Raw genomic sequence first — 21,984 nt, forward strand, 5'->3', positions numbered from 1 at the left:
AGTTCACACACAGTATCTTACATCATTATGAAATAAACCACCAAGGTGTTACTCAAAATAAAGATGTTTATTGAAAGGTAATGCAGAAAAGCACAGAATGCAAATGTGGGTCTGACTTCCAGAGCCTAAAACATGGCTTTTGGGCAATTTATTCCATATTAACTGTGGACAATTCTGTGTACGGTGGACCTGGGAACCCTGAAGACCCGTGACACCACACGGTAGGACAGACCGTGGGCCAGCCAGTACACGTAGATCAGGACCTCCAGCCATGGCCCTGTTCCCTCTTTAGCAGCTCCTGCAGGGCCCACATGACCTTCTTGCTCAACCTTAAGTCCTGAATGAGTTCTGACTCCACATCGAACCATAAGCACAGGATGGGAACATTCCTGTCCAACCTGTACACGCTTATGGGACAGCCACTCTGGAACACAATAGGAAACAAACAATTTAGACATAAATGTGGGCATAGAAAAGAAAAAGACAGCTTTTACCGTGATGTAAGCATCATGAAAAAATGTTGAAATGACCTTTTTTATATCCAATGACAACTCTTTTGAATTAAATTCCTTATGAACTAAGGTTTTTGGGTCGTACAGGGAAGTTTGGTGACGATACTATGTCAGCTTAAGGGTCAGGTGTTTGTTTACTTTTCATCATGTCACACACTAAAAACCCATACTATATGTCATAAAATGGCATTAAGATACTAATAAGTAGGTTGTCATTTATGTCTACACAAACATAGGGTATTATGTGAACGTGCGTTGTATGTTAACCCTTACTGAATTTGACCGAACGGGTCTTTTTTTTTTTTAATGAGTGTACGTACCTTGTAAAGATGAATCAGCGCTACATAGCGCCGTAGCTGTCTTCAGTATAGCACATTTCTCCTCCGTTGATTGGAACACGGAAAAGATGATGAGCTTTCAGGCAATCGTTATATAACACAGCTGTAGCGGGGATTTTTAACGTTGCACGAACTCTCCAACTGACACACCACAGGTTGAGACTCGAGTTGTTTACATGTGACGTAGACCAATAGCCAATTCGTATTACGGCCATCTACTGGACTGGGGTGGAACCTTGCAAGTGTCGTCCAATTTCTTAGGGGACAATCTCCACTTTGCACTCCACTCACGGAGGGCACTTCCCTATCGAGGGACCTCACTGGAGGGTTCTCAGGGCCAAGTGAGAGGAATGGGATTGGGCCTTAACCTTATTGGCCTTTGTGAGACCTGGTTGAAACCAAATGAGTTTGTAGTGCTAAATGAGGCTTCTCCCGCTAACTTTGTGAGTTCGCACTTGGCATGACCATGCAAAAAAGGTGGCGGCGATGCTCTTTTATCGGAAAGTAAGTTGAATTTACTCCCGGTACCCCTACTGTTTTTAAAACATTTGAAGCACTTGTTATGAGGTCCTTAATGTCAACACCAATTTATATAGTTATTGTGTATCGCCCACCTGGACCATATTCAAATTTTTTGGATGAATTTTCGGAACTGCTAACAGACTTAGTAACTTATGCGGACAATGTTGTAATTATTGATGATTTTAATGTTCAGATAAACTCCCCATCAAATTCACTAGCGATTGCTTTTAAGTCACTGATTAATACATTTGGCTTTAATCAAATAGTTGATGTCCCCACTCAAAGATGGGAACACTCTAGATCAGGGGTCAGGAACATTTTCGGTGTGGAGTGCCACTTTTAAATTTCCTTGTAAATCAGTGTGCCACACCAAGATCAATGTCTCGCACAACATTTTTTTAATATCCAACAGAGCTGTAATTTTACACCAGTCCAAATATACAACATGGATATACATTTTCATCGTATAACTCAGCGTTTTTCAACCCTTTTTGAACCAAGGTACACCTTTATTTATAAAAAAGTTCCGAGGCACACCGTCCATCGAAAATGTTTGAAAATGAGGTTATGTCAAATATTTCACTGTACTACAACATAAGAAGATAATTAGTATATAGAAAGAAGAAAATAATATTTAAAATTAAAAAGAATGATGTGCTTTATGTTTTTATTTTTTACAATAAAATCTTAAAACGCTTTGTTAAACAAATTAAGTTATTGAATGTACTGTGCTACCTCAAGAGCAGATAATTAATACATAAAAAGTATGTAAAAATCTACTGCCACCTACTGCTATGGATGACTATTATAGTTCCTCGTCTGAATATTGCAAAAATATTGAATAATGGCCTGATTTTTTTTGGGAAAAATAAAATTGGGAAAATTCCAGCGGCACACGAGACAAGGTCTCACAGCACACTATTGTGCCCCGGCACACTGGTTGAAAAACACTGGTATAACTGACCAATTTATCTTCCACTATTCTTGTTCATCAATCAACTAAAAAATGATTGTGAATAAAAAGTGGAAAGGCCTGTAGCCATCCATGACGTCAACTTTTTGCCACATGATGAACCAGAATCAACCATTCTTCATTAACAATGAACTACAATCAAAAAACTAGTGCTATGGACAGCCACCATACCATTCATCAATGATATTTTGTTGGAGAAAATATCAAAACTTGATAGCAGCAATGCAGAAGGTACGCGCGCACACGCATACACGCACACATATACACACACACACACGCGCATATATGCACACACAAAAACACAATTCTTTAAAATATTCGCCATCAGTAAATGGTTTCCTGTGCTTTGCTATTCAGTGAGCAATGTGATAGATTGCTTCATTGGTGGTGTTTTTAGCAGTGATAAAGGTCTTCAGGGTCTGTGTTTGTCTGCTGTACCTGGACACAATGCCTTTTAATGTATCTGCTGTCATGATTGCCGATTTAGAGCACCTGTGACTGCTCAATTGGCACCAATAGCCCTGAGAGCTGATTGGGTGATGAACTCCTTTTAAACCCCCGGCTGTCAAGAGATCCCTGTCAGGTCGTTATGCGAACCGATGCTCCCAGCTCGGCAAGTTCTTACGTCAGACTCTGTTCCTGCCCTGTTTTTCTCTGCCTGATCCTCGTTGCCAACCTGTTTCCGGACCTGACTCTGCCCTGTTCTGCCTGCCCGTTATCTGATCTGTTTCGTCCCGCTACCTGCCTGCCTCCTGTTGCCGACCTCGTTTTAGAACTTGAAACCACCCGTGCACTCCAGTCCTGGCTAACGACTTGTAATTCCTACCTGTCTTCGAACCTCCTCGCTAGACACGGAAGTGCCACTTCCGCATCTCCTGCTACAATTGTCCATCGATCCTCGGATCGTGGAAGCAAGCCCTTCTCTCCCTCTTATCAATAAAACTGAGTAAATGAACGCTACTGGGTCCTGTCTCCGTTCCTGGCGTCGTGACATCCACCTTGAATTCATGTTTCGTCTTGTAATGATGTTTAACACTTGATGCGCGAGGTACAAGGGCTATACAAATAAAAATGACTTGACTTGACTCGAGGCATAATGCACAAAACAACACGGTCATTTTCTGCACAAAGCCATATTCGTCTGGCCACACTGGCTGGAAAGAACGAGATGTTTTCGCTCAAGGAGCCGTCATGATTAGTTCATTTATCGCGCGCATGTGTTTTGTTGGCTGGGTTAAAACACGGAGCTCTCCTCTGCGAGGCGCCGCGTAAACACACACACACACTCACACACGAAGCAGAGGAGGAAAGGCGCAGACTTAAAGCCTATAAATAACACAGCGCGCAACTAAAAATGTCTAATTTTCAGGTAAATGCGCTTTAAGAAAAAAAGAAAATCATTTGCGCTCGTGTGCCACTGGTTAACCCCTCGCGTGCCACTGCTGGCACGCGTGTCATAGGTTGCCGACCCCTGCTCTAGATCTTGTTCTTACCCGGGGTGTAGTAGCCTCAAATGTTACAGTGTTACCATATCCTAATGACATCTCTGATAACTATCTTGTTAAGTGTGAAGTGCTGTTTAATGTTTACTGTGATAAAGAAAATTTAGGCTTTAGTAGTCGCAATATCCGCCCTGCAACAGCATTAGCTTTAAAATAACTATTACCTATGGTAACTGCAGCCTTCGCTTCGTACACTGGGTCTGTTGACTCACTTACAAACAATCTTAATACTGCTTTGGTCAATGTTCTTGATTCTGTGGCGCCCCTACGGCCTTCATTAAATATTAATATATCGCTATCCTCGGGTATTGTTCCAGTAGCCTTCAAATCTGCCATCATTAAATCCACGCTTAAGCGACCTAACCTTGACCCGGAAAACCTAAGTAATTATAGGCCAGTGTCAAATCTGCCATTTTTTGCAAAATTACTTGAAAAGGTCGTTGCAGAGCAGCTAAATGACTTTATGTCGGAAAATAACCTTTGAAACTGTCCAGTCAGCATTTAGGGCAAATCACTCTACTGAGACAGCCCTGGCTTAAGTAACCAATGATCTCCTTTGAGCAATAGAGACCGGTGCCTCATCAATGTTACTGCTGCTGGATCTCAGGGCTGCTTTTGATACTGTCGACCACAACATATTACTTGTTCGTCTGGAGTGCATTGGTATCTCAGGAAGGGTACTCTCGTGGTTTAGGTCCTACCTGTCAGACAGGATGCAATGTGTTAATTACGGCAATCTGACCTCCAAACACTCTGATGTCCCCTGTGGCGTTCCACAGGGCTCTGTACTTGGGCCCCTTCTTTATAGTATTTGTATGCTTCCGCTTGGTGACATTATCCGCAAGTATGATATTAGTTTCCATTCCTATGCAGATGAGACTCAACTGTATTTACCACTGGAGACAACTGGGCAGTTAAATTGCAGAAATCTGGAGGCTTGCCTTACTGAGTTTGAAAGATGGATGTCACTTAATTTTTTGCGCCTTAACCCAGAAAAACCTGAAATTGGTCCAGCTCATTGTCGTGAGTTGTTTTCAAACACTGCCCTGAACCTAGACAAATTTAATATCACCCAATGCACAAACTGAACATGCTTAAAGAAAATACATGTCAGTCTGTGACAGTCTTCTCCAGCCATGACCACTTAAATTTATTCTTGATTCCTTTATCAATCTCGGAGACAAAAGCCTCGTCTTCTTTTCTTAGTATTTTCATATTTACTTTTTCAAACACTCATTCACCGTTTGAAAAGACCGGAAGGAGCGCCATGTTTGAGAAAGCCAATGCTCTGAACAAAAGCTCCGCTGATTGGTTATCAGCGAACCTATCGACCAATGGTAGGAGTCGATCTATTTGTTGTGTGTTATAGATCTAATGCGCTGCGCTTCTTTTTGCCGATTTTTCTCACGATCTCTAACTGCTAACTTGGGGTGATAAAACAGTCACGTATCATACCTCACCCCCCCAAAATATTTTCTCATCGAATTTAGACGATTTACGGGAATGACCTTTGGGGTTCAAAAACAGCGGAAATCCGCGGAAAATTCTGATCCCTACATACAAATGTTTGCATGGACTTGCACCCTCTTATCTCTCAGATTTGATTTCCCCCTATGTTCCTGCACGGACCCTCCGCTCGGAAAATGCCGGTCTACTTGTGACTCTGAGAGCCAAGAAGTCTGACGGCTCGAGAGGGTTCCCCATCCGGGCCCCGGTGCTGTGGAATGCTCTGCCTCCGAAGATAAGATCTGCAACCTTAGTCGTTTTTAAATCTAGACTTAAGACCTACTTCTATTCAATTGCTTATGATTGATGTCCACCTCATTTTTCCTGTCTTTTTCGGACTGTCTGGCTGGTGGTTATACAAGGGAGAAGGACGATTTGAGATGAGTAATCGACCAGCTGGCAGAGATGAGAAGCTGTGTCGTTGATGTTATTGACCTTTTGGACTAGTTTACAGACTTGTGGCGTCGTTGCTGTCATGCAATTTCCGGACAAAATTCAACATGTTACATAGTGTTCTCTTTTATTGATGTTTCCTATGTTTGTGTACTGTTACTCAATGCTAAATCGATTCCACCCTGGTCATCCTGGAAGGGGGATTATGTAAAGTAAGCTACTTTTAGTTGTGTATTTTTCAGTTTCCTATGCTATGAAATCAACTTGTTTAACCTGTTTTTCTATTTTCAATATGCAAGTAATCATCACACACACACACACACACACACACACACACACACACACACACACACACACACACACACACACACACACACACACAGTCACGTTTCAAAGATCCATATTTTCAGTCTAATTCCATTGTTTGTAAAACAATTTCAGTCTAATTTCCGTTGTAATGTGATGTAACACTTAAGTGCGACTCCATTTACTGCGCATGCGCGACCTTTTTCCTTGCCCGCATGTTGCCCGCATGTTGGTTTAAGATCAGGCGATGGTGTCATTGTAAACCTGTGCAGTCCTTTGAGACATTTTTGTGATTAAGGGCTATACAAATAATTGTGACTTGACTTGACTTTAGCACGGGGAGAACATGCAAACTACGCACAGGAAGGTTGGTAGCTGGATTTGAACCCATGACCTCAGAACTGTGCCGCACACGAGCTAACCACCGCGCCGCCGTGCTGTTGAACTATCATACCAATGTTAATATTCATTAAAAAAAAAATCATAGGTATAGGTATATTTCTTTAACACCGTGGAATCCCCACTTAGGTCTGCGCCGTGTTTGTCTGGCATCCTGCCGTCATGCTGTGCTCTGTGGCACTGGCTCACACCAGAAAATACAGTGCCATCTAGTGGTTAAATATTACACATTGGTGTTTTAAGAATCTGCCTTGTGTTGAGATAAACATGCCATCATTATTATTTTTCTTTTTGCTTCATATATTTTAGTAATCTATTTCCATATTTTTTTCCTCTGTATAACTGCAGCACTTTCTGTTCCCTTGAAAATTGTTAACATGTTTGACTGGGTTATGCCAATTTGGTTTGGAATGATGCAATGTTCAATAAAAATGATTTTTAAAAAAATGTAAGATACTCTTTTAAAAATGATTTCAAGGCGCCCTCTGCCAAACTAAAGTGGTATAACAACTCCACAAAGCGCTTTATTTGCATTATTTTAACGTGCCTATTAGCTAAAAAATCGCAAATCGTGAAGGAGGTTACTAGATTTAAATGGTTTTATTGATTGGTTGTTGAAGCCCTACCACCTTTGAGGGACTCACAAAGGGCATGATAGGATATGGAGTCTGGAAAAAGGGGGGGAAAGGGAAAAACTGTAGGTGCAACTGATCCGTGTGATAAATAAAAGGTAGCCCAAAATGAAGCTGAGAGGGATTCTTTTCAATTATTTCAAGGGGCAACGCTTTACAAAATGATAATTTGAGCTTTAACAAAAACATGAAACTGGTACCAGGAATTCTTGTTTAAATAAGTTTGACGGACGGTGTGCCTTGGGATTTTTGGAGGAACAATTGAAAAAATTTCAAGCAAAAATGTATTTTGTATAGCCACAAATTTGTGATTTACGTTTGACGTTTTTAATCTTGAGTGTGCAGAGTGTGCATTTAACACTAAAGGTACCACAACCAAGCCACTTGGCTTTCCTACATAGAATGCCCAGACGGCAGGCAACTGAATGGATTAGTTTCACTTTTGACATGCAAATGAGTTTATGAACAAAACACATAGGTCATGATCCTTCGCATGCTAGTGTGAAGAGAAGAATGATTAGTCGGGGCGTAACCAGCCCGTATTTTTGTAGTGTTACTCCAGTTCTATTTTGGTGGAATTTTTGTAGCATTTCTGCAGTCCGATTTTTGTAATATTTCTTCAGTATTTTCATAACATTACTGTACTTTTTCTACAGTGTTTTTGTAGTATTTATGTATATTTTTGTCGTATATCAGTAGCATTTCTCTTAGTAATACTGCAATTGTACTTTTGTAGTGTGTCTGCCGTAATATTTCTGTAGCAGTAATTATAGTATTACTGTAGTGGTATTTTTGTAGAATTTCTATAGAAAAATTTAGAAGTATTTTCCTTCTAGTATCTTTGTAGTATTTTTTAATATATGTTCAATTACTGTAGTTTGATTTTAGTAATATTTCTATAATAATATTTTTGTATCATAGTATTACTATAGCAGTATTTTTGTAGTATTTCCATTGTATTTTTCCCACTAGAATGAAGACAAAATAATATACTATGTCCCTGTTTTGTAGTATTTTTGTAAACTGCCTTTTTTTTTCTTTTTTTCACAATTGACCCTGTGCACAAGCTATCAACACCACACCCACCACATTCAATTTAAATTTGCTGCATTTACAGAACAATGATGACAACATGGGCCGTTGAGTTGTTAGTTTTAAATAACAAAGCCTTTTGGCTGTCCGCTGGTCATTCTGGAGGGGTAAAAAAAAGTCCTGGGACTTCTAATGTTAACAAGACATATGATTTTTAGAATTTGAGGATATATTTGTTTTTAAGACAAATGCTATAGAAGAGTTGGGTAAAAATGACAGTAGAATGTAGCTTATGTTTTCAGTTGCAATAAGTTCATCCTAATACAATTTACCACTGGGAAACTACAACATTTTTTTTGCATGGCCTATTATAAATGTCCATAATTGATTCGTAATCATTGCACTAATACACATTTCCTGGTGCTCTGTTTATGTGTAGCATGTACCTGTCCCGTTAGGGGCGATGGTGCTTCATACGTCAATGACGTATGAGCTAATGTCAGCTGCCGTTAATCATGAGGGAAGAAGAAATGCACCGGCAAAGCGAAGGCACCAGAGAGTAGCGTCAGCGTCATTTTAGGCAGATTTGCTGCAAAACACAGCAACAAATTCAAACATTTAAAAGCATTTCACCCAAAATACAAGACTATTAATCAGAATTCGATCATTCACTAGTATCTCAAGCACCCGTACGAACCCTGTCTAGAATAATTACTAATATTTAAAAATATGTTTGACTGTGAAAGGAAAACGGCTGAATCTAAGGAAGTTGGGCATCACTCACATCTTGAATGCTGCTGAGGGGTCCTGGAACAATGTAGACACGGGCGCTGGTTACTATGACGACATGGGCGTGGCCTACCTCGGCCTGGTGGCCTATGACACACCTTGTTGTTGTTGTATTTATTTATTCAGCCAGTATAAACCATAAACATGATATATATACAGGAAATCATTTGACATTCAAACCTCTCAGCGTGACGCGTCGCCTTCGATCGGCGCCAGGTTTTTAGACCCAACTGCTGTGTTGGGAGTCAATAGGTGACCAAACCCCCCAATTCCAACCCTTAATGCCGAGCGCCAAGCAGGGAGGCAATGAGTACCAATGTTGTAAGTCTTAGGTATGACTCGGTCGAGGCTTGAACCAGCAACCTCCCAGTTTCGGAGCGGGCGCCCTACTCTAGGCTACCGAGCTGCTTTAACATCAGCCAGTACTTTTTCACCGCCGCTCGCTTCATCCAATCAGCCCTGGCCGACCTGAACAGTAAGTAGAAAAATGTTAAGTAGATATAAACTGTTGGGACTAACGTGTTACAAAGAACTCATTCTTGGATTGCTAATTATTTTCTCTGTACAGAGCAGTAAAAAAGTAATTTGCAACAGTTAGGCTGAGTCCCATTCTTCGCACTTTCACTCGCTATGTGCCCTAGTCACTCGGTTTGCGCGTTCACGTGAAAATGGGGTGTGTCCCGATACTCTCAAGACCGAGGCAGAAGTGCCCTCAAACCATGTCGTAACCACTTCAAGACCGAGGGGGCTCTCGACCTCACTTGGCAGCGAAGTGACTACCCAGAAGGCTTTGCGAATTCTCAATATCAACAAACATGCCCGAAAAGGAACCGCACAAATGTAAGTAGTTTTCCACAACCACGCATGTATTTGCAACAAAATGTATTGAGATATCTTAGTTAGACGTAAATGCAATAGAAAATCGTATTTTCGCGTTAAAACACGAACATTGCAAAATCGCTACTTTACGAAGTGCACTAATCTACCGAGGGAGCTGCCAAAAAAAATCTTCACGCTACAAACTGTAAAGTAGGATAACTGTGCAGAAAATCACGGTTCAGCCCATCCCTGTTTTTATCTTAAACGAGTCGTGCTTTTACATCTACAAGGCCAGTCGCTAAAGGAGCATAGTCAGAATAACGTTCTGGACATAAGCGCTTGTTTACTGCACACAATTTCGGGTGTCGTGTTTTATTTGCAATATGATTCAGAATGCATTAGTTTTCATCATGAATTATGAGTAATTTCTCCGAATTTCACGTGGAAATACAGTTGAAACAAACTACTATCACATAGTCCACTGCCTTCTCTGTAAACACATATTAAGTAAACTAATTACCTTCTCAAATGTGGAGAAAATTCTAAAGCATATGTGATGCTGGCCAATAGAAGGCTCATACAGCCATAAGAATAACATGTCAATTTTGTGTATCTATTCACTATCAAATAATTATCCAGAACACATTCTATAATATCCTGTCTCACATCAACTTGTTGAGCATCCTATACACAGTTGTTTTTGTACAATACATCAGCATTAAGTAATTCTTGTTTTTTCCACCCAACCTAAAGGCCACTGTAGAACGTCCCGTGGAAGAGCTGGTCACCATCACAGCTACCACGCCATCCACACCACCGGGCACGTCGTTGGCACCTTCTAATCCGGCGCCAAACCCCAAATCACCCAGAAAAAAAAAGAAGCACGATACACTCCTTGACTTTTTGAAAGTGGAGTCTGCCGGAGTGAGGAAAAGGCTCGAAGAAACTGTGGCCAAAACTGAGCGGTTCCTGTCCTTTTTGGGAAGCTCGTGGACAAATTTCCAGAACAGTGACATCTCTGCAATGTTTCCCTTTGTTTTATAAAAGGAAAATATTTTTTTTTTATTAAGAACTCAATGAAGTTCCAGTTTGTGTTTTCCAGCTTCATGGAAGTATTGGTATATTTTTGTTAAAATATGTGACACATTATTTATTTACTATGATGTATTTTGGCCCAATGTGAGTTTGTTTTTCTGAAAGTAAACTATTATTTAAGCTGGAGTGATTTGTAGTTGTTTTCTGTCCAACAGTCACATCGTTCACACACAGTATCTCACATCATTATGAAATAAACCACCAAGGTGTTACTCAAAATGAAGATGTTTATTGAATAGTAATGCAGAAAAGCACATAATGCAAATGTGGGTCTGACTTAAAGAGCCTAAAATATGGCTTTTGGGCAATTTATTCCATATTAACTGTGGACAATTCTTTGTACGGTGGACCTGGGAACCCTGAAGACCCGTGACACCACACGGTAGGACAGAGCGTGGGCCAGCCAGTACACGTAGATCAGGACCTCCAGCCACGGCCCTGTTCCCTCTTTAGCAGCTCCTGCAGGGCCCACATAACCTTCTTGCTCAACCTTAAGTCCTGAATGAGTTCTGACTCCACATCCAACCATAAGCACAGGATGGGAACATTCCTGTCCAACCTGTCCACGCTTATGGGACAGCCACTCTGGAACACAATAGATAACAAACAATTTAGACATAAATGTGGGCATAGAAAAGAAAAAGACCGCTTTAACTGTGATGTAAGCATCATGAAAAAATGTTGAAATGACCTTTTTTATATCCAATGACAACTCTTTTGAATTAAATTCCTTATGAACTAAGGTTTTTGGGTCGTACAGGGAAGTTTGGTGACGATATTATGTCAGCTTAAGGGTCAGGTGGACTGTTCTTGTGTTTGTTTACTTTTCGTCATGTCACACATTCAAGACCCCTACTATGTCATAAAATGGCATTAAGATACTAATAAGTAGATTGCCATTTATGTCTACACAAACATAGGGTATTATGTGAACGTGCATTGTATGTTAACTCTTACTGTATTTGACCGAACGGGTCATTTTTTTTAATGAGTGTACGTACCTTGTAAAGATGAATCAGCACTACATAGCGCCGAAGCTGTCTTCAGTATAGCACATTTCTCCTCCGTTGATTGGAGACACGGAAAAGATGATGAGCTTTCAGGCAATCGGTAATAACACAGCTGTAGCGGGCATTTTTAACATTGCACGAACTCTCCAACTGACACACTACAGGTTGAGACTCGAGTTGTTTACATGTGACGTAGACCTTTACGTCACTAAGGTCTACAGCCAATTAATATTACCGCCATCTCCTGGACAGGGGTGGAACCTTGCAAGTCTTGTCCAAACTATCTCCACTTTGCACTCCATTCGCGGAGGGCACTCCTCTATCGAGGGACCTCACTGCAGGGTTCTCAGGGCCGAGTGAGAGAAATGGGATTGGGCCTTACTCACTACTTTTTCCAAAAAGTTTTACTTACTGAGTTACACTGTAGAAAACGTACCAAGTTACCAGGGAAATGAACTATTTCCGTTTCTTTAAGAGAAGTTGTTGTATGTTAAAGAATTTGAATTTTTCTGAGCAGTTTTCAATTCACTACATCCAGTACACAGCATCATCTCCAGACAGAAGAGTAGCTTCAGCGACAGAATGCTATCACTGTCTTGTTGCACGGACAGACTGAGGAGATCATTTCTCCCTCTGCCATGAGGCTCTTTAACTTCCCCCTGGGGAGTAAAAGCTCACATTAAACCTCAACCCCACATTTGTATATTTTGTTCTATTTTTATTATAGTGTCTATCTTTTGAAACATTATTTAAATGCTCATTATTCTACATGTTATATTGGGTATTTTTGTTCTCTATATCTCTTTTTTCAATTTTTTAACATGTGGATACTGCTGGAAATGTGAATTTCCCTACAGGGGTGAATAAAGTATGTATCTATCAGTTTTTCAGTCAGTTGAATAGAGACGAGTAGTTGTGTTATAAAACCTTGTAATATGTACTGCACCTCACTATCAACCAACTTACTCTACACTTAAAGTACAACAAAAATAAACAATATCCTAATATAACTCTCACTCTGTCGCATAAATAAAACTCTCAAGTCAGACAACTGGTGAAGTAGACATATGCCACAGCACTGCAAATATCTATTTCACAACAAAAGTAAACAGTAAACGATAAGATACACAACAAAGTGATTTTAACACTGCAGTGTAAATCTAACAACCTGAGACAAGTGAGAAACTCTGTATTTCTTCCATCATCTATCTAGCCAACCGGACTATCCTACCCATTCTCAAACCAGTTACTGTATCTGAGGAGCATACGTTTCTCAAACCTAACTTTAGATAGCTTGTTCCTGGACACAAAACACTCGAAAAGGGGTTAAAAACAACCCAGCTTCTGCGTAGCATTCGTAAACCCTTTTGCTATTCCGGGTCAGATACCTGCCTGTCAATACAAGCATTGCTATTTTGGTACACCACAAAATTAAGGTGCGCCACCCCGTGGACAAAACAAGAATAACAATGACTGACACATACATTTTGGCTCCTATGTACTGGGATGACAAATAAAAACGGCAGAGTGGACTTGCTACGACAGGTAGTTTCTTCAATTTATTCAAAGTAACGAACTGCTTCTTATCTTCAGCTGGATTACCCAATTACTGAAAAAATATGCATTTACGTAACCCCAACACTGTTTTTCAGTAATGCGTTAAACATTGTTTATAAGGTGGAACAACTTGGGTGCAACAGTCAGGAAAACTGACAAAAGTGAGTGGCATGGAGTCTTTGCGCTTGCAGATAAGGTGTTGGTGCACTGCGTGATGGGCAGGAGCCGTTCTGCCACGCTCTTTTTGGCCTATCTGATGATCGGCGAGGGTTTGACGCTGGCCAACGCCGCCGAGCAAGTCAAAACGCGACGAAGGATCCTCCCCAATTGGAGCTTCCTCAAGCAACTGAGGCAACTAGATACGGAGCTCGCTAAAGAGAGGAGGGTGATGCCCACTGGGGCACCTGAGTCGGGATGACAGCAACAGGAGAAGACAGGGAAATTCTATATTTGCATACCTGTCAACATTCACTGCTCCATGCCCTTACAAACTGTCGTATTTTCCCTTAGAAAATACAAAATAATCTTACACCATATTTTTTCTAAAGTGTTTATTTATGTAGTTTAACATGTTATACTGTCCATGTGTTTTGCAATATCATATATATTGTTAACATTTTGTTGTGAGATACTAAGTTTCTCGACATGAATGAGGTTTATTATAAAGAAAGTTCAAAAATGAAGTAGCTTGGACGTTCACTGTAGAAGGAAAAAACACATGAAGATATTATTAAGTAGAATAATACATTTTCTTATTCAAATTATGAATTCATTTTCTGCATTAAATTATTGCTGGTAATATACTGATTAAAGGGATGACCACAAACCTGTCTTTTTTCATTTTCCCTTTTTATACTTCCTTTTTTTCGTAACTTTTTTATACAACATGATAATTCGTGGCAGCACAGCGGCGCAGTGGTTAGCGCTTGTGCGGCACAGTTCATGTCATGGGAACCTGTCGTGGGTTCGAATCCAGCTCCAGACTTCCTGTGCGGAGTTTGTATGTTCTCCCCGTGCTTGTGTGGGTTTCCTCCGGGCACTCCGGTTTCTTCCCACGTTCCAAAATCATGCATTTCAGGTGAATTGGCCGGTCCAAATTGTCCCTAGGTGTGGATGAGCGAATGAATTGTCTGTCCCTGTGTGCCCTGCGATTGGCTGGCAACCAGTTCAGGGTGTCCCCTGCCCACTGCCCGGAAATGGCTGGGATGGGCTCCAGCCCCACCGCGACCCTAATGAGGATAAGCGGTACGGCTAATGAGATGAGATAATAATTCGTAATATAATGGATCAAAGCAAGTGAGCCGTTTGAGAGCCGGCTCTCTTTAATGAGTTGAGCCAAAAAAAGCCGGTTTTCTAAAGAGAGACGGACTTCCTTTCACTACACAACTCGAACTCGTTTGACTGGATTGATTTGCCGTTTCGTGATAGTCGGTGTATACCGGATGGTACCCATAATTGACAAATTTGCGTTTTTCTGTACAGATTTTATTGTACGTCGTACACGTCTTAAAATGCATAATAAACGTACTTTGTACGGCAAAAACGTACAGGTTGACAGGTATATATTTGAGCTACTGATGTCTGAATGGCGTGTCTTATTTAGGTTAAGTCAAAGGGTCGGACATACCTCCCACCACCAGAGGGCGCCAACTGGTGTTTCGGCACAGGTGTGCCCAAACATCGTACATACATACATAGTACAGCAATACTACAATTATGACTATGGAAATACTACAAAAATACAACTTAGCAATACTCCCGATACATTGCAAAAAGTCTACTATTGCAATACTATAAAAATAAAACTACAGTAATATCTGAGATGTTACGAAGATACTAGTAATCAAATGGACTAAATCATTTAAAGACAGTGGAATATTTCAAATGCTGCATTATTCTATTTTGTTTTGTTTTACTTTTTTTTAATCTATCATTTTTCGTCATATTCAAGCCTGTTCTGCGACTGGCTGACAACCAGTTCAGTGTGTCCCCTGGCCACAGCACCCCCGCGACCCTACTGAGGATAAGCAGTGCAGATAATGGATGGATGGATAGATGGATGGATGTCCTTTATTAAGGAAAAGAGTTTTAAAAATGCTATTATTTTTGGGGGTGCCTGGGTTGAATTAGGTGGTGCTTGAGCAACCCAAAAAACGGGCTGGTTACGCTCATGTTTCCAGATTAATATAAATATACGACTTTAAATTTTAGGACTGTATAGGCTCATTTTGACCGTCAATTTTGTCCTAAATAATTGTTTCAAATTAAAATGTGAGCAAAATACGGCAAATGAGGATATTCACTTATTTACCTTTGTGCAAACTGCACTGGGCAAGGGGGAGGCAGTACACGAGCTGTGTGTACAGCTCGGCCAATTCCTACCGCTCACCCATTCGAATTGTTCAGGGTACTTTGCTAGTTTTGCGGTGTTTCCAGTTTGTTCTGTGGGTTTTCGTCATAAAGTGTCTCAACAAATATTGTTTAATGGGCTTCCATAAAGAGTATTCTTTAGCGATGTAAAACCAAAACGGGCTCCGTTGGTGTGACACCTTGACTATAAACAGTAGTTGAAATTGTCCCCTATATATTGTGGACCGAGCCTTATTATGACTGTAAAAACAATTTAATACAAACATACCTTGTGATTTTTTTTTCTGCTGCCAAATGTTATTGCACTTGTTTTCATTGCACTATTGTTACAATGCTCTTTTCGTATTTGCGTTATTATTACAATTTGGGCCAGTTTTTCTAAGCACCATGTTGTGATTATTATTTATTTTTTCCTAGTCTTTGATCTTCTTTCTCTTCAAAGTTCCCATTACGTTTTACCCTGGGGTGCCATGTCTAATCTTGTAACATACAATGTTTCACAACTTTCATATCAATGACAATAAAGACAATTGGCTACACATAAGACGATGCAGTTAATTATTGTGCATGATCTATTTAATCTCCGAGCCAAATGCACTCATAAAATGCAATACATGGCTCGCGAGCTATAGGTTACCCACCCCGGCAGTATTGTTGCCTGTTTGATGTAGACTAGCCTAAAAAAAACTAGCTGACTTTTTGGACAATTTATTTGTCACTTACCTCCCACGGACTGAATGTCCACGTGTTCTGTGATCTGGCGTCCCATTTTTAAACAAGTTCTGTGATTTTTTGGTTTTAGTAGCTTTTCAAGCTAGCCGCCAAAGTTAGCTACTTGACTGAAGCTTACTGAAACAAATACTACAGCCATATGCTCTTATTTAACAGTAATCTTTTTCAACACCTGCGTTCTGGTCCTGTCCATGGGTGCATTTCATCTTTACTCTCGCAAAAGAAAAATAAGAAGGCTTGTCAATGAGGCTATATGATATGCTTTGACTTTTGGTCGTGCGACTAACTCAAATGCAGAACTTTCGGCTTGTGTCTTTGCTTAAGTTGAGAATTATTACACACCGACTTGGCCGTGAAAATATTATTCTATTTTCATATTTTTAGCGGAGAAAATGTTTCATTGTATTTTCTCATATAACATTCAAAACTTTTTCCCCTGTGATGTAGCATCTAGTACTATTATTAATTACATGTCGCTGCCCGTCAATGTGGAGGTCCAGTTCATCTCTGAACAGGGGGATGACGCTTCATATAGAAAACCAACGACCGCACCCAGATGATTGTGCTGTATCTGAGTCATATCAGGAGGGCTCTCCTGCTATGGGTAAACATGGAGGGATGTGCACCGCCAGGCTCTACTTACCCAAGACAAACCACAGGGAGTGGTGCCCCGACGACCCTGGTGGTTAAGAGATTAGTGAATTGTGATTTTTACTTAAGGGTGCTGTAAAGTGGAAAGTTTACTATTTTTCGTCTTTTATCTATTTTTCCTTATGTTATTGTATTTGTTCAATGTGTTTTTCTTTTTTCTTTATTCTCTCCTTTTTTAAGTCATTCCGTGCATAATGCTACACGATCATTGGTAATGTAGAGATTGAAGGCGACAAAAACAACCCAAAGAGCCAAACGGGACCCGAAAGCAACGGCTCTTTTTGGTGAGCCGAGGCGAAAAAGCTGGTTCTCTAAAAATAGTTGAAATTCCCATCAGTACAAGTAAACTCCAAAAAAGTCACCCAGATGTTTTGGATTTGATGAGAAAAAAAAAGTTCCGCGAAGTCAAACACTCATCCCTTGATGGAGCTTTGGGCGCACCCCTTCACCCTCCTACCCACCCCCACGGGGGACCGCACCACTACTTTAGAACCACTGAGTTAATCCAACCCAGTTCTTAAGAGAAGAAAATCAGACACCTTACCAGTGACTCAAGGACAGAAAATATGTGTATAAAAGCACAGAGTCCATTTCCATAAAACATTCAACAACTAGAAGTTGTATGAACATTCTGCAAAATATCAATGTGATTGATATTGACTTTATTGTCATATATTGAGATATATCATAATCTGGAGTGCACAAAGAGGGAGATATGCTTGCAGATTTGGACAGAAATCCGCTTGCTTTATTAAACAGAAAGCTGCCTGTAGTAGATCTGTTACAAAAAGACTTCAGAATTGTACATACATAAGCAATAAACCTCTCAAAGCGCAACAAAAAACAACTAAAAGTTTTTCCTTTTTTTGCGTGAGTTTGCAATTTTTTTTTTTTTTTTTTTTTTAACAATATTAGCATTAACAAAATATAATTTGATTTTTCACCTAATGAAAGGCTCGGTAGTTTGAAAATGGCTTACTATTTGTTAAGCACAACACTTGTACAGTACTACTCAATGCACTGCCACTAAAGAAGAGACCCAAACATGCAAAGGTTTGCCACATTACAAAAAAATAAAATAAAATACGTACAATAATTTAAATATACAAAGGCGCAAATATGGTACAAACTAAACAGCTTGCGCGTGAGCACTGTGGGACAGTCGATACACTGGACAGGTTCACCTCGTGAGCAGGCACATGAAAACAAAACGGCTTACACCGTCGTTGATTAAATAAAATTTCAGTTCATCTTCAACATCACCGTGTTGTAAGGCTTCCCATCTCGAGGAACAAAAATACTATTATTTAATTTTTATTTTTTTTTCAAATACATGAATGAAAATATTTGCATCATTCTTTCCAAGTGCTGCTGCTGGTTTTGTCTTAGAAAACCCAAAACAAAAAACAAAAGGTCTGGGAAATCTGTAGTTATATCCTCACAAAAAAAAGGTTGTCTACTTTTGGGTGAATTTTCAGGATTTTAAAATATTTTTGTTTAAAAACTCACCATCCAGTTTGATTTTTTTGAATTTGTAATTTGTGCAAAAAGTAGCAAAACGGTTGTCTTCCGTGAAATTTCTCCCAAAAGTGCGACACCTCACACTTTTTCAGAGAAAATTCCGCAAAGATCGGATCAGTGCATCTAAAGCGAAGAGACTATCGTCTGATGAAAGGCCCTTTGAGCGATTGCTTGGACATGCCTGGGTTCATATAACCGTGGTGCCCGGAGGGTGTGTACACCACGTTGCCGTGCGGCGGAGCTTGCATGGGCTGCTGTGGGTATGGCTGTGTTCCCATCATGCCCATCTGCATAGAGTACTGGGGCGACTGGTTCATGTAAGCGGCGTGGTTGCTGTGGTAGCCGCTGTTCATCATGGGTTGGCTCATGGCGTAGCTGTTCATAGCGTTGAGTGACTGCATGTTCATGGAATTATAGGCCGGAGCCGGCATGAGGTTGACGCTCATGTTGACGCGTGGCATGCTCGCTAGCGTCCGTGCAGGCGCTTGCATGGACACGCCTTGTGCTTGCCTCGCGTACATTTGTTGCTGGTGCGCTAGCGGCGCCGACTTGGATCGTGCCGTGGCATGGTTCTTGACCGCCATTTGCGATTGGATACGTTGTGCTGGGGGCATGCCCACGTTACGTTGGAGCATCATAGCTGGTGGTGGTGGGGTCATAGGTGCTTGCACCTGTGGGGTGGGGACACGGTGGGATGCTTGTCCCAGGGGCACTAAACCAGAGTGCTGCGTGGGGGTGTTGGCGTAGGATGTTATGGGGTGCGCCGCCGAGTGATTAAAGGGTAGGGACCGTGGGTGCTCGATAAAGGTGTTAGTGAACTGCTGCAGTTTAGCCAGGCTGAGGCCCGACGACTGCGGGTAGTGGGTGCCAGCGTACTCATTTTGGTGGTTGATTCTTTCGTAGAGGGCGAAGTTGGGGTTGCCCGACTCGGGGATGTCTGGCAACTGCCTGGCAAAGTTGCCGGGGATGGTGATGTCCTGTTGATTGTGGAGTGCGTGCTGATTGTGCTGGCTGAGCTGATTGTGCTGCAGGTGGTGATTGTGGTGATGGCTATGCTGGTTGTGTTGATTGTGCTGATTGTGGGGGCCATGCCTGCCGTGCGGCGGGCCGCGTTGGCTGGCGCTGGGGGCCCGCTCGACTACTGTCGACACGCAGCCTTGCGGCGACTTGACGCCGCAGTGTGGCGGCGAGCTTAAACTGTTCTGCGGGATCATGCCGCAGCCACTCGGCGCCACGCCAGGTATTTGCTGGCTGACGGCGCAGCTGCTCTGGGCCATGCCACCATAGGAGCAGCCACCCGCCCCCATGGTGGAATCATAGCTACTAGGGTTTTCGTAATTCTCTGTGGTGCTCTCAATGCTGCCCAGGTCGCTGAAGCCGCTGTCCACTACATGCTGCGAGTGGTCCGACACTGAAGGTACGTCCATCATGGGGCTTGTGTCCATGTTGTGGAGGGGGGGCACAGAGATGGCGTTGTGCTCGGGGCTGATCTGCGAGTAGCCAGCCTCCAGAATAGAAACAGCCGGGCTGTTGACAGAGCGCACGGACTGGCTAGGGTGCGAGTGCGCTGAGGAGAGCGGGCTGCTATGGTCCGACGGGGGGCAATCTTCCAGCGAGTTAACGGGACCGTATCGGGGGACTACCTGGCACGTTTCCTGGCTTTCTGCGCAATCCGGGAACATTATGTCCCGCTCGCTCTCCCGCGTCAAAGACTGGACAGCTTGCGCCGTTTCCGACTCTAGCTCAGTGCACATGGGGGGACCGTCATCGAGAACAGGATCGAGGGACATCTTCTTGACAGGCGGACACTGGTGACTATGAACAGGACTCGTCGCGTTTTCATCTTCAGAATCGACAGCTGCTACAGAACACAGCCCGACGTCTTGAGGGAGCGGCGACACTTCCTTTGGTTCTGCTTCTGCCTTCTGGACAAATTCGGGGTCATCGACACTGACGTTTTCTTGAGAGAATTGCTGACTTGACAAAATGTTGGTGTCTTCTTCTGTGGTTAAAAAAAGTCCATGTGCTTCATTAGAAACTTGCGGTGCCTCAAGATTACAGCTCTCAGGTTCAGTGTTCTTTTCATCGTCTTCATCGGCACCCTCAACTCTTTTGAACTGTTCTTCCTTATCCTCATCTTGATTATCGGGTGACGCAGCAACCTTGTTGCTGCCATCTACAATCTTAGTAGAGGCATCCACTTCAGGCTCACTTTCTTGCTGCCCGTCGTCATGATGCTGTGGCGAATCGTCAGTGTCTTCGTTGCCGCGCGAGGCAACTATGACGGCGGGCGACCCAACAGGAGATTTCAGCTCATTCACGCGACAGTCGGCAGGGCTCAAGGACTCTAACTGAAACTCAGGTTTTGCTGAGCGCCTGGGCGTCCTGCCACCATGAAGCAAGTGATCCGGTTCCGCCTGCGTCTCCTCGGCCAGGGTGCGATGTTGCTCTGCCTCCATGGGCGTTTCAGGGGGCGTGTAGAGGTTAAGCTTGAAGCCCATTTTGCGCTCGTTCTTTAAGCGCCACTTCGGGGGGCCGCGTTTGACTCCTTTGGGCCAGCCTTTCTTCCGCTTGACCGGACGTGCTCTGGCAGGTCTCTTCAAGAGAGTATCAGCATCTATAGGTAAAAATACAGCAAAGATTATGTGGAATCAAACACAATCATCCTTTCTTATACAGTAATCCCTCGCTGTATCGTAGTTTACTTTCCACGGTTTAGCTACTTTGTGGATTTTCATCTTCCATTGTATTCTGCATTCTGATTAGCTAAAGAGTTGCCGCGCCCCTTTGTGACATTGCGTCAATAAAGTTGCGGTCTAAATTGTACTCGTAAAAAATACACTTTGACAAACATGCATTACATAAATTTGAAGTTATTATGTCAACAAAACTCTAGACAGACACTAGACAGAGGAAAATGCTTTATATCACTGACGAAGTTGAACTTTCGACATGCTTAAAAAAGGTGAAATCATTATTACGCCACATTTTGTTTTTTCCAATAACGTTTTTTCCAATAACAAAATATAATCTAAAGTAAAAAGTGGATTCTACCTTGAGCAATATAGCATCAATAATAGTTTTAAAAATATAATTTTGACGGTAAAGAAGGTATTTGTAAAAGAAAAAAAAATGTTAAGAACAGTACTTTAATTTTTGGTTGCTTGAGTCTGTAAATGGGGTTTGTTGTTTGGTTTCAATGTTAAATGCAGGATTTAAGGTTTTGACTACCTTTTTAGAACACAACCCCTGTGAAAAGTATGAATAAAATATATATTCCCGTATACACTTACTTAGTAATTGAGGCAGCATATTGTCACTTTGT

General features: G+C 41.8%; 1 protein-coding gene and 2 long non-coding RNA genes across 5 annotated transcripts in view; 1 reads left to right on the forward strand and 2 right to left on the reverse strand.

Annotated features, from left to right (window-relative positions):
- The first annotated feature begins 9,503 nt into the window (after positions 1-9,503).
- LOC148346895 (uncharacterized) lies at positions 9,504-10,824 on the forward strand. The gene is made up of 2 exons (XR_015847959.1): positions 9,504-9,744; positions 10,477-10,824. It is a non-coding gene; the product is annotated as an uncharacterized LOC148346895 (long non-coding RNA).
- A 203-nt stretch (positions 10,825-11,027) lies between these two features.
- Positions 11,028-12,621, reverse strand: LOC148346896 (uncharacterized). Its single transcript, XR_015847958.1, has 2 exons — positions 11,820-12,621; positions 11,028-11,403 (listed from the first exon to the last, which is right to left on the reverse strand). It is a non-coding gene; the product is annotated as an uncharacterized LOC148346896 (long non-coding RNA).
- Positions 12,622-17,783: 5,162 nt separating this feature from the next.
- The window catches only part of kat6b (K(lysine) acetyltransferase 6B), a 63,677-nt gene continuing 59,476 nt past the window's right edge, over positions 17,784-21,984 (reverse strand). For all 3 annotated transcript variants that reach the window (XM_088324331.1, XM_088324330.1, XM_088324332.1), the window contains exon 17: positions 17,784-21,276. In XM_088324331.1, coding sequence (XP_088180457.1) covers positions 18,797-21,276 — 2,480 coding nt within the window. In that variant the 3' untranslated portion in view covers positions 17,784-18,796. The remainder of the gene's footprint in view (positions 21,277-21,984) is intronic.

This window comes from Urocampus carinirostris, chromosome 19, assembly GCF_059441175.1.
Source record: "Urocampus carinirostris isolate Australia breed hairy pipefish chromosome 19, RoL_Ucar_1.0, whole genome shotgun sequence".
Classification (NCBI taxonomy): Eukaryota; Metazoa; Chordata; class Actinopteri; order Syngnathiformes; family Syngnathidae; genus Urocampus; species Urocampus carinirostris.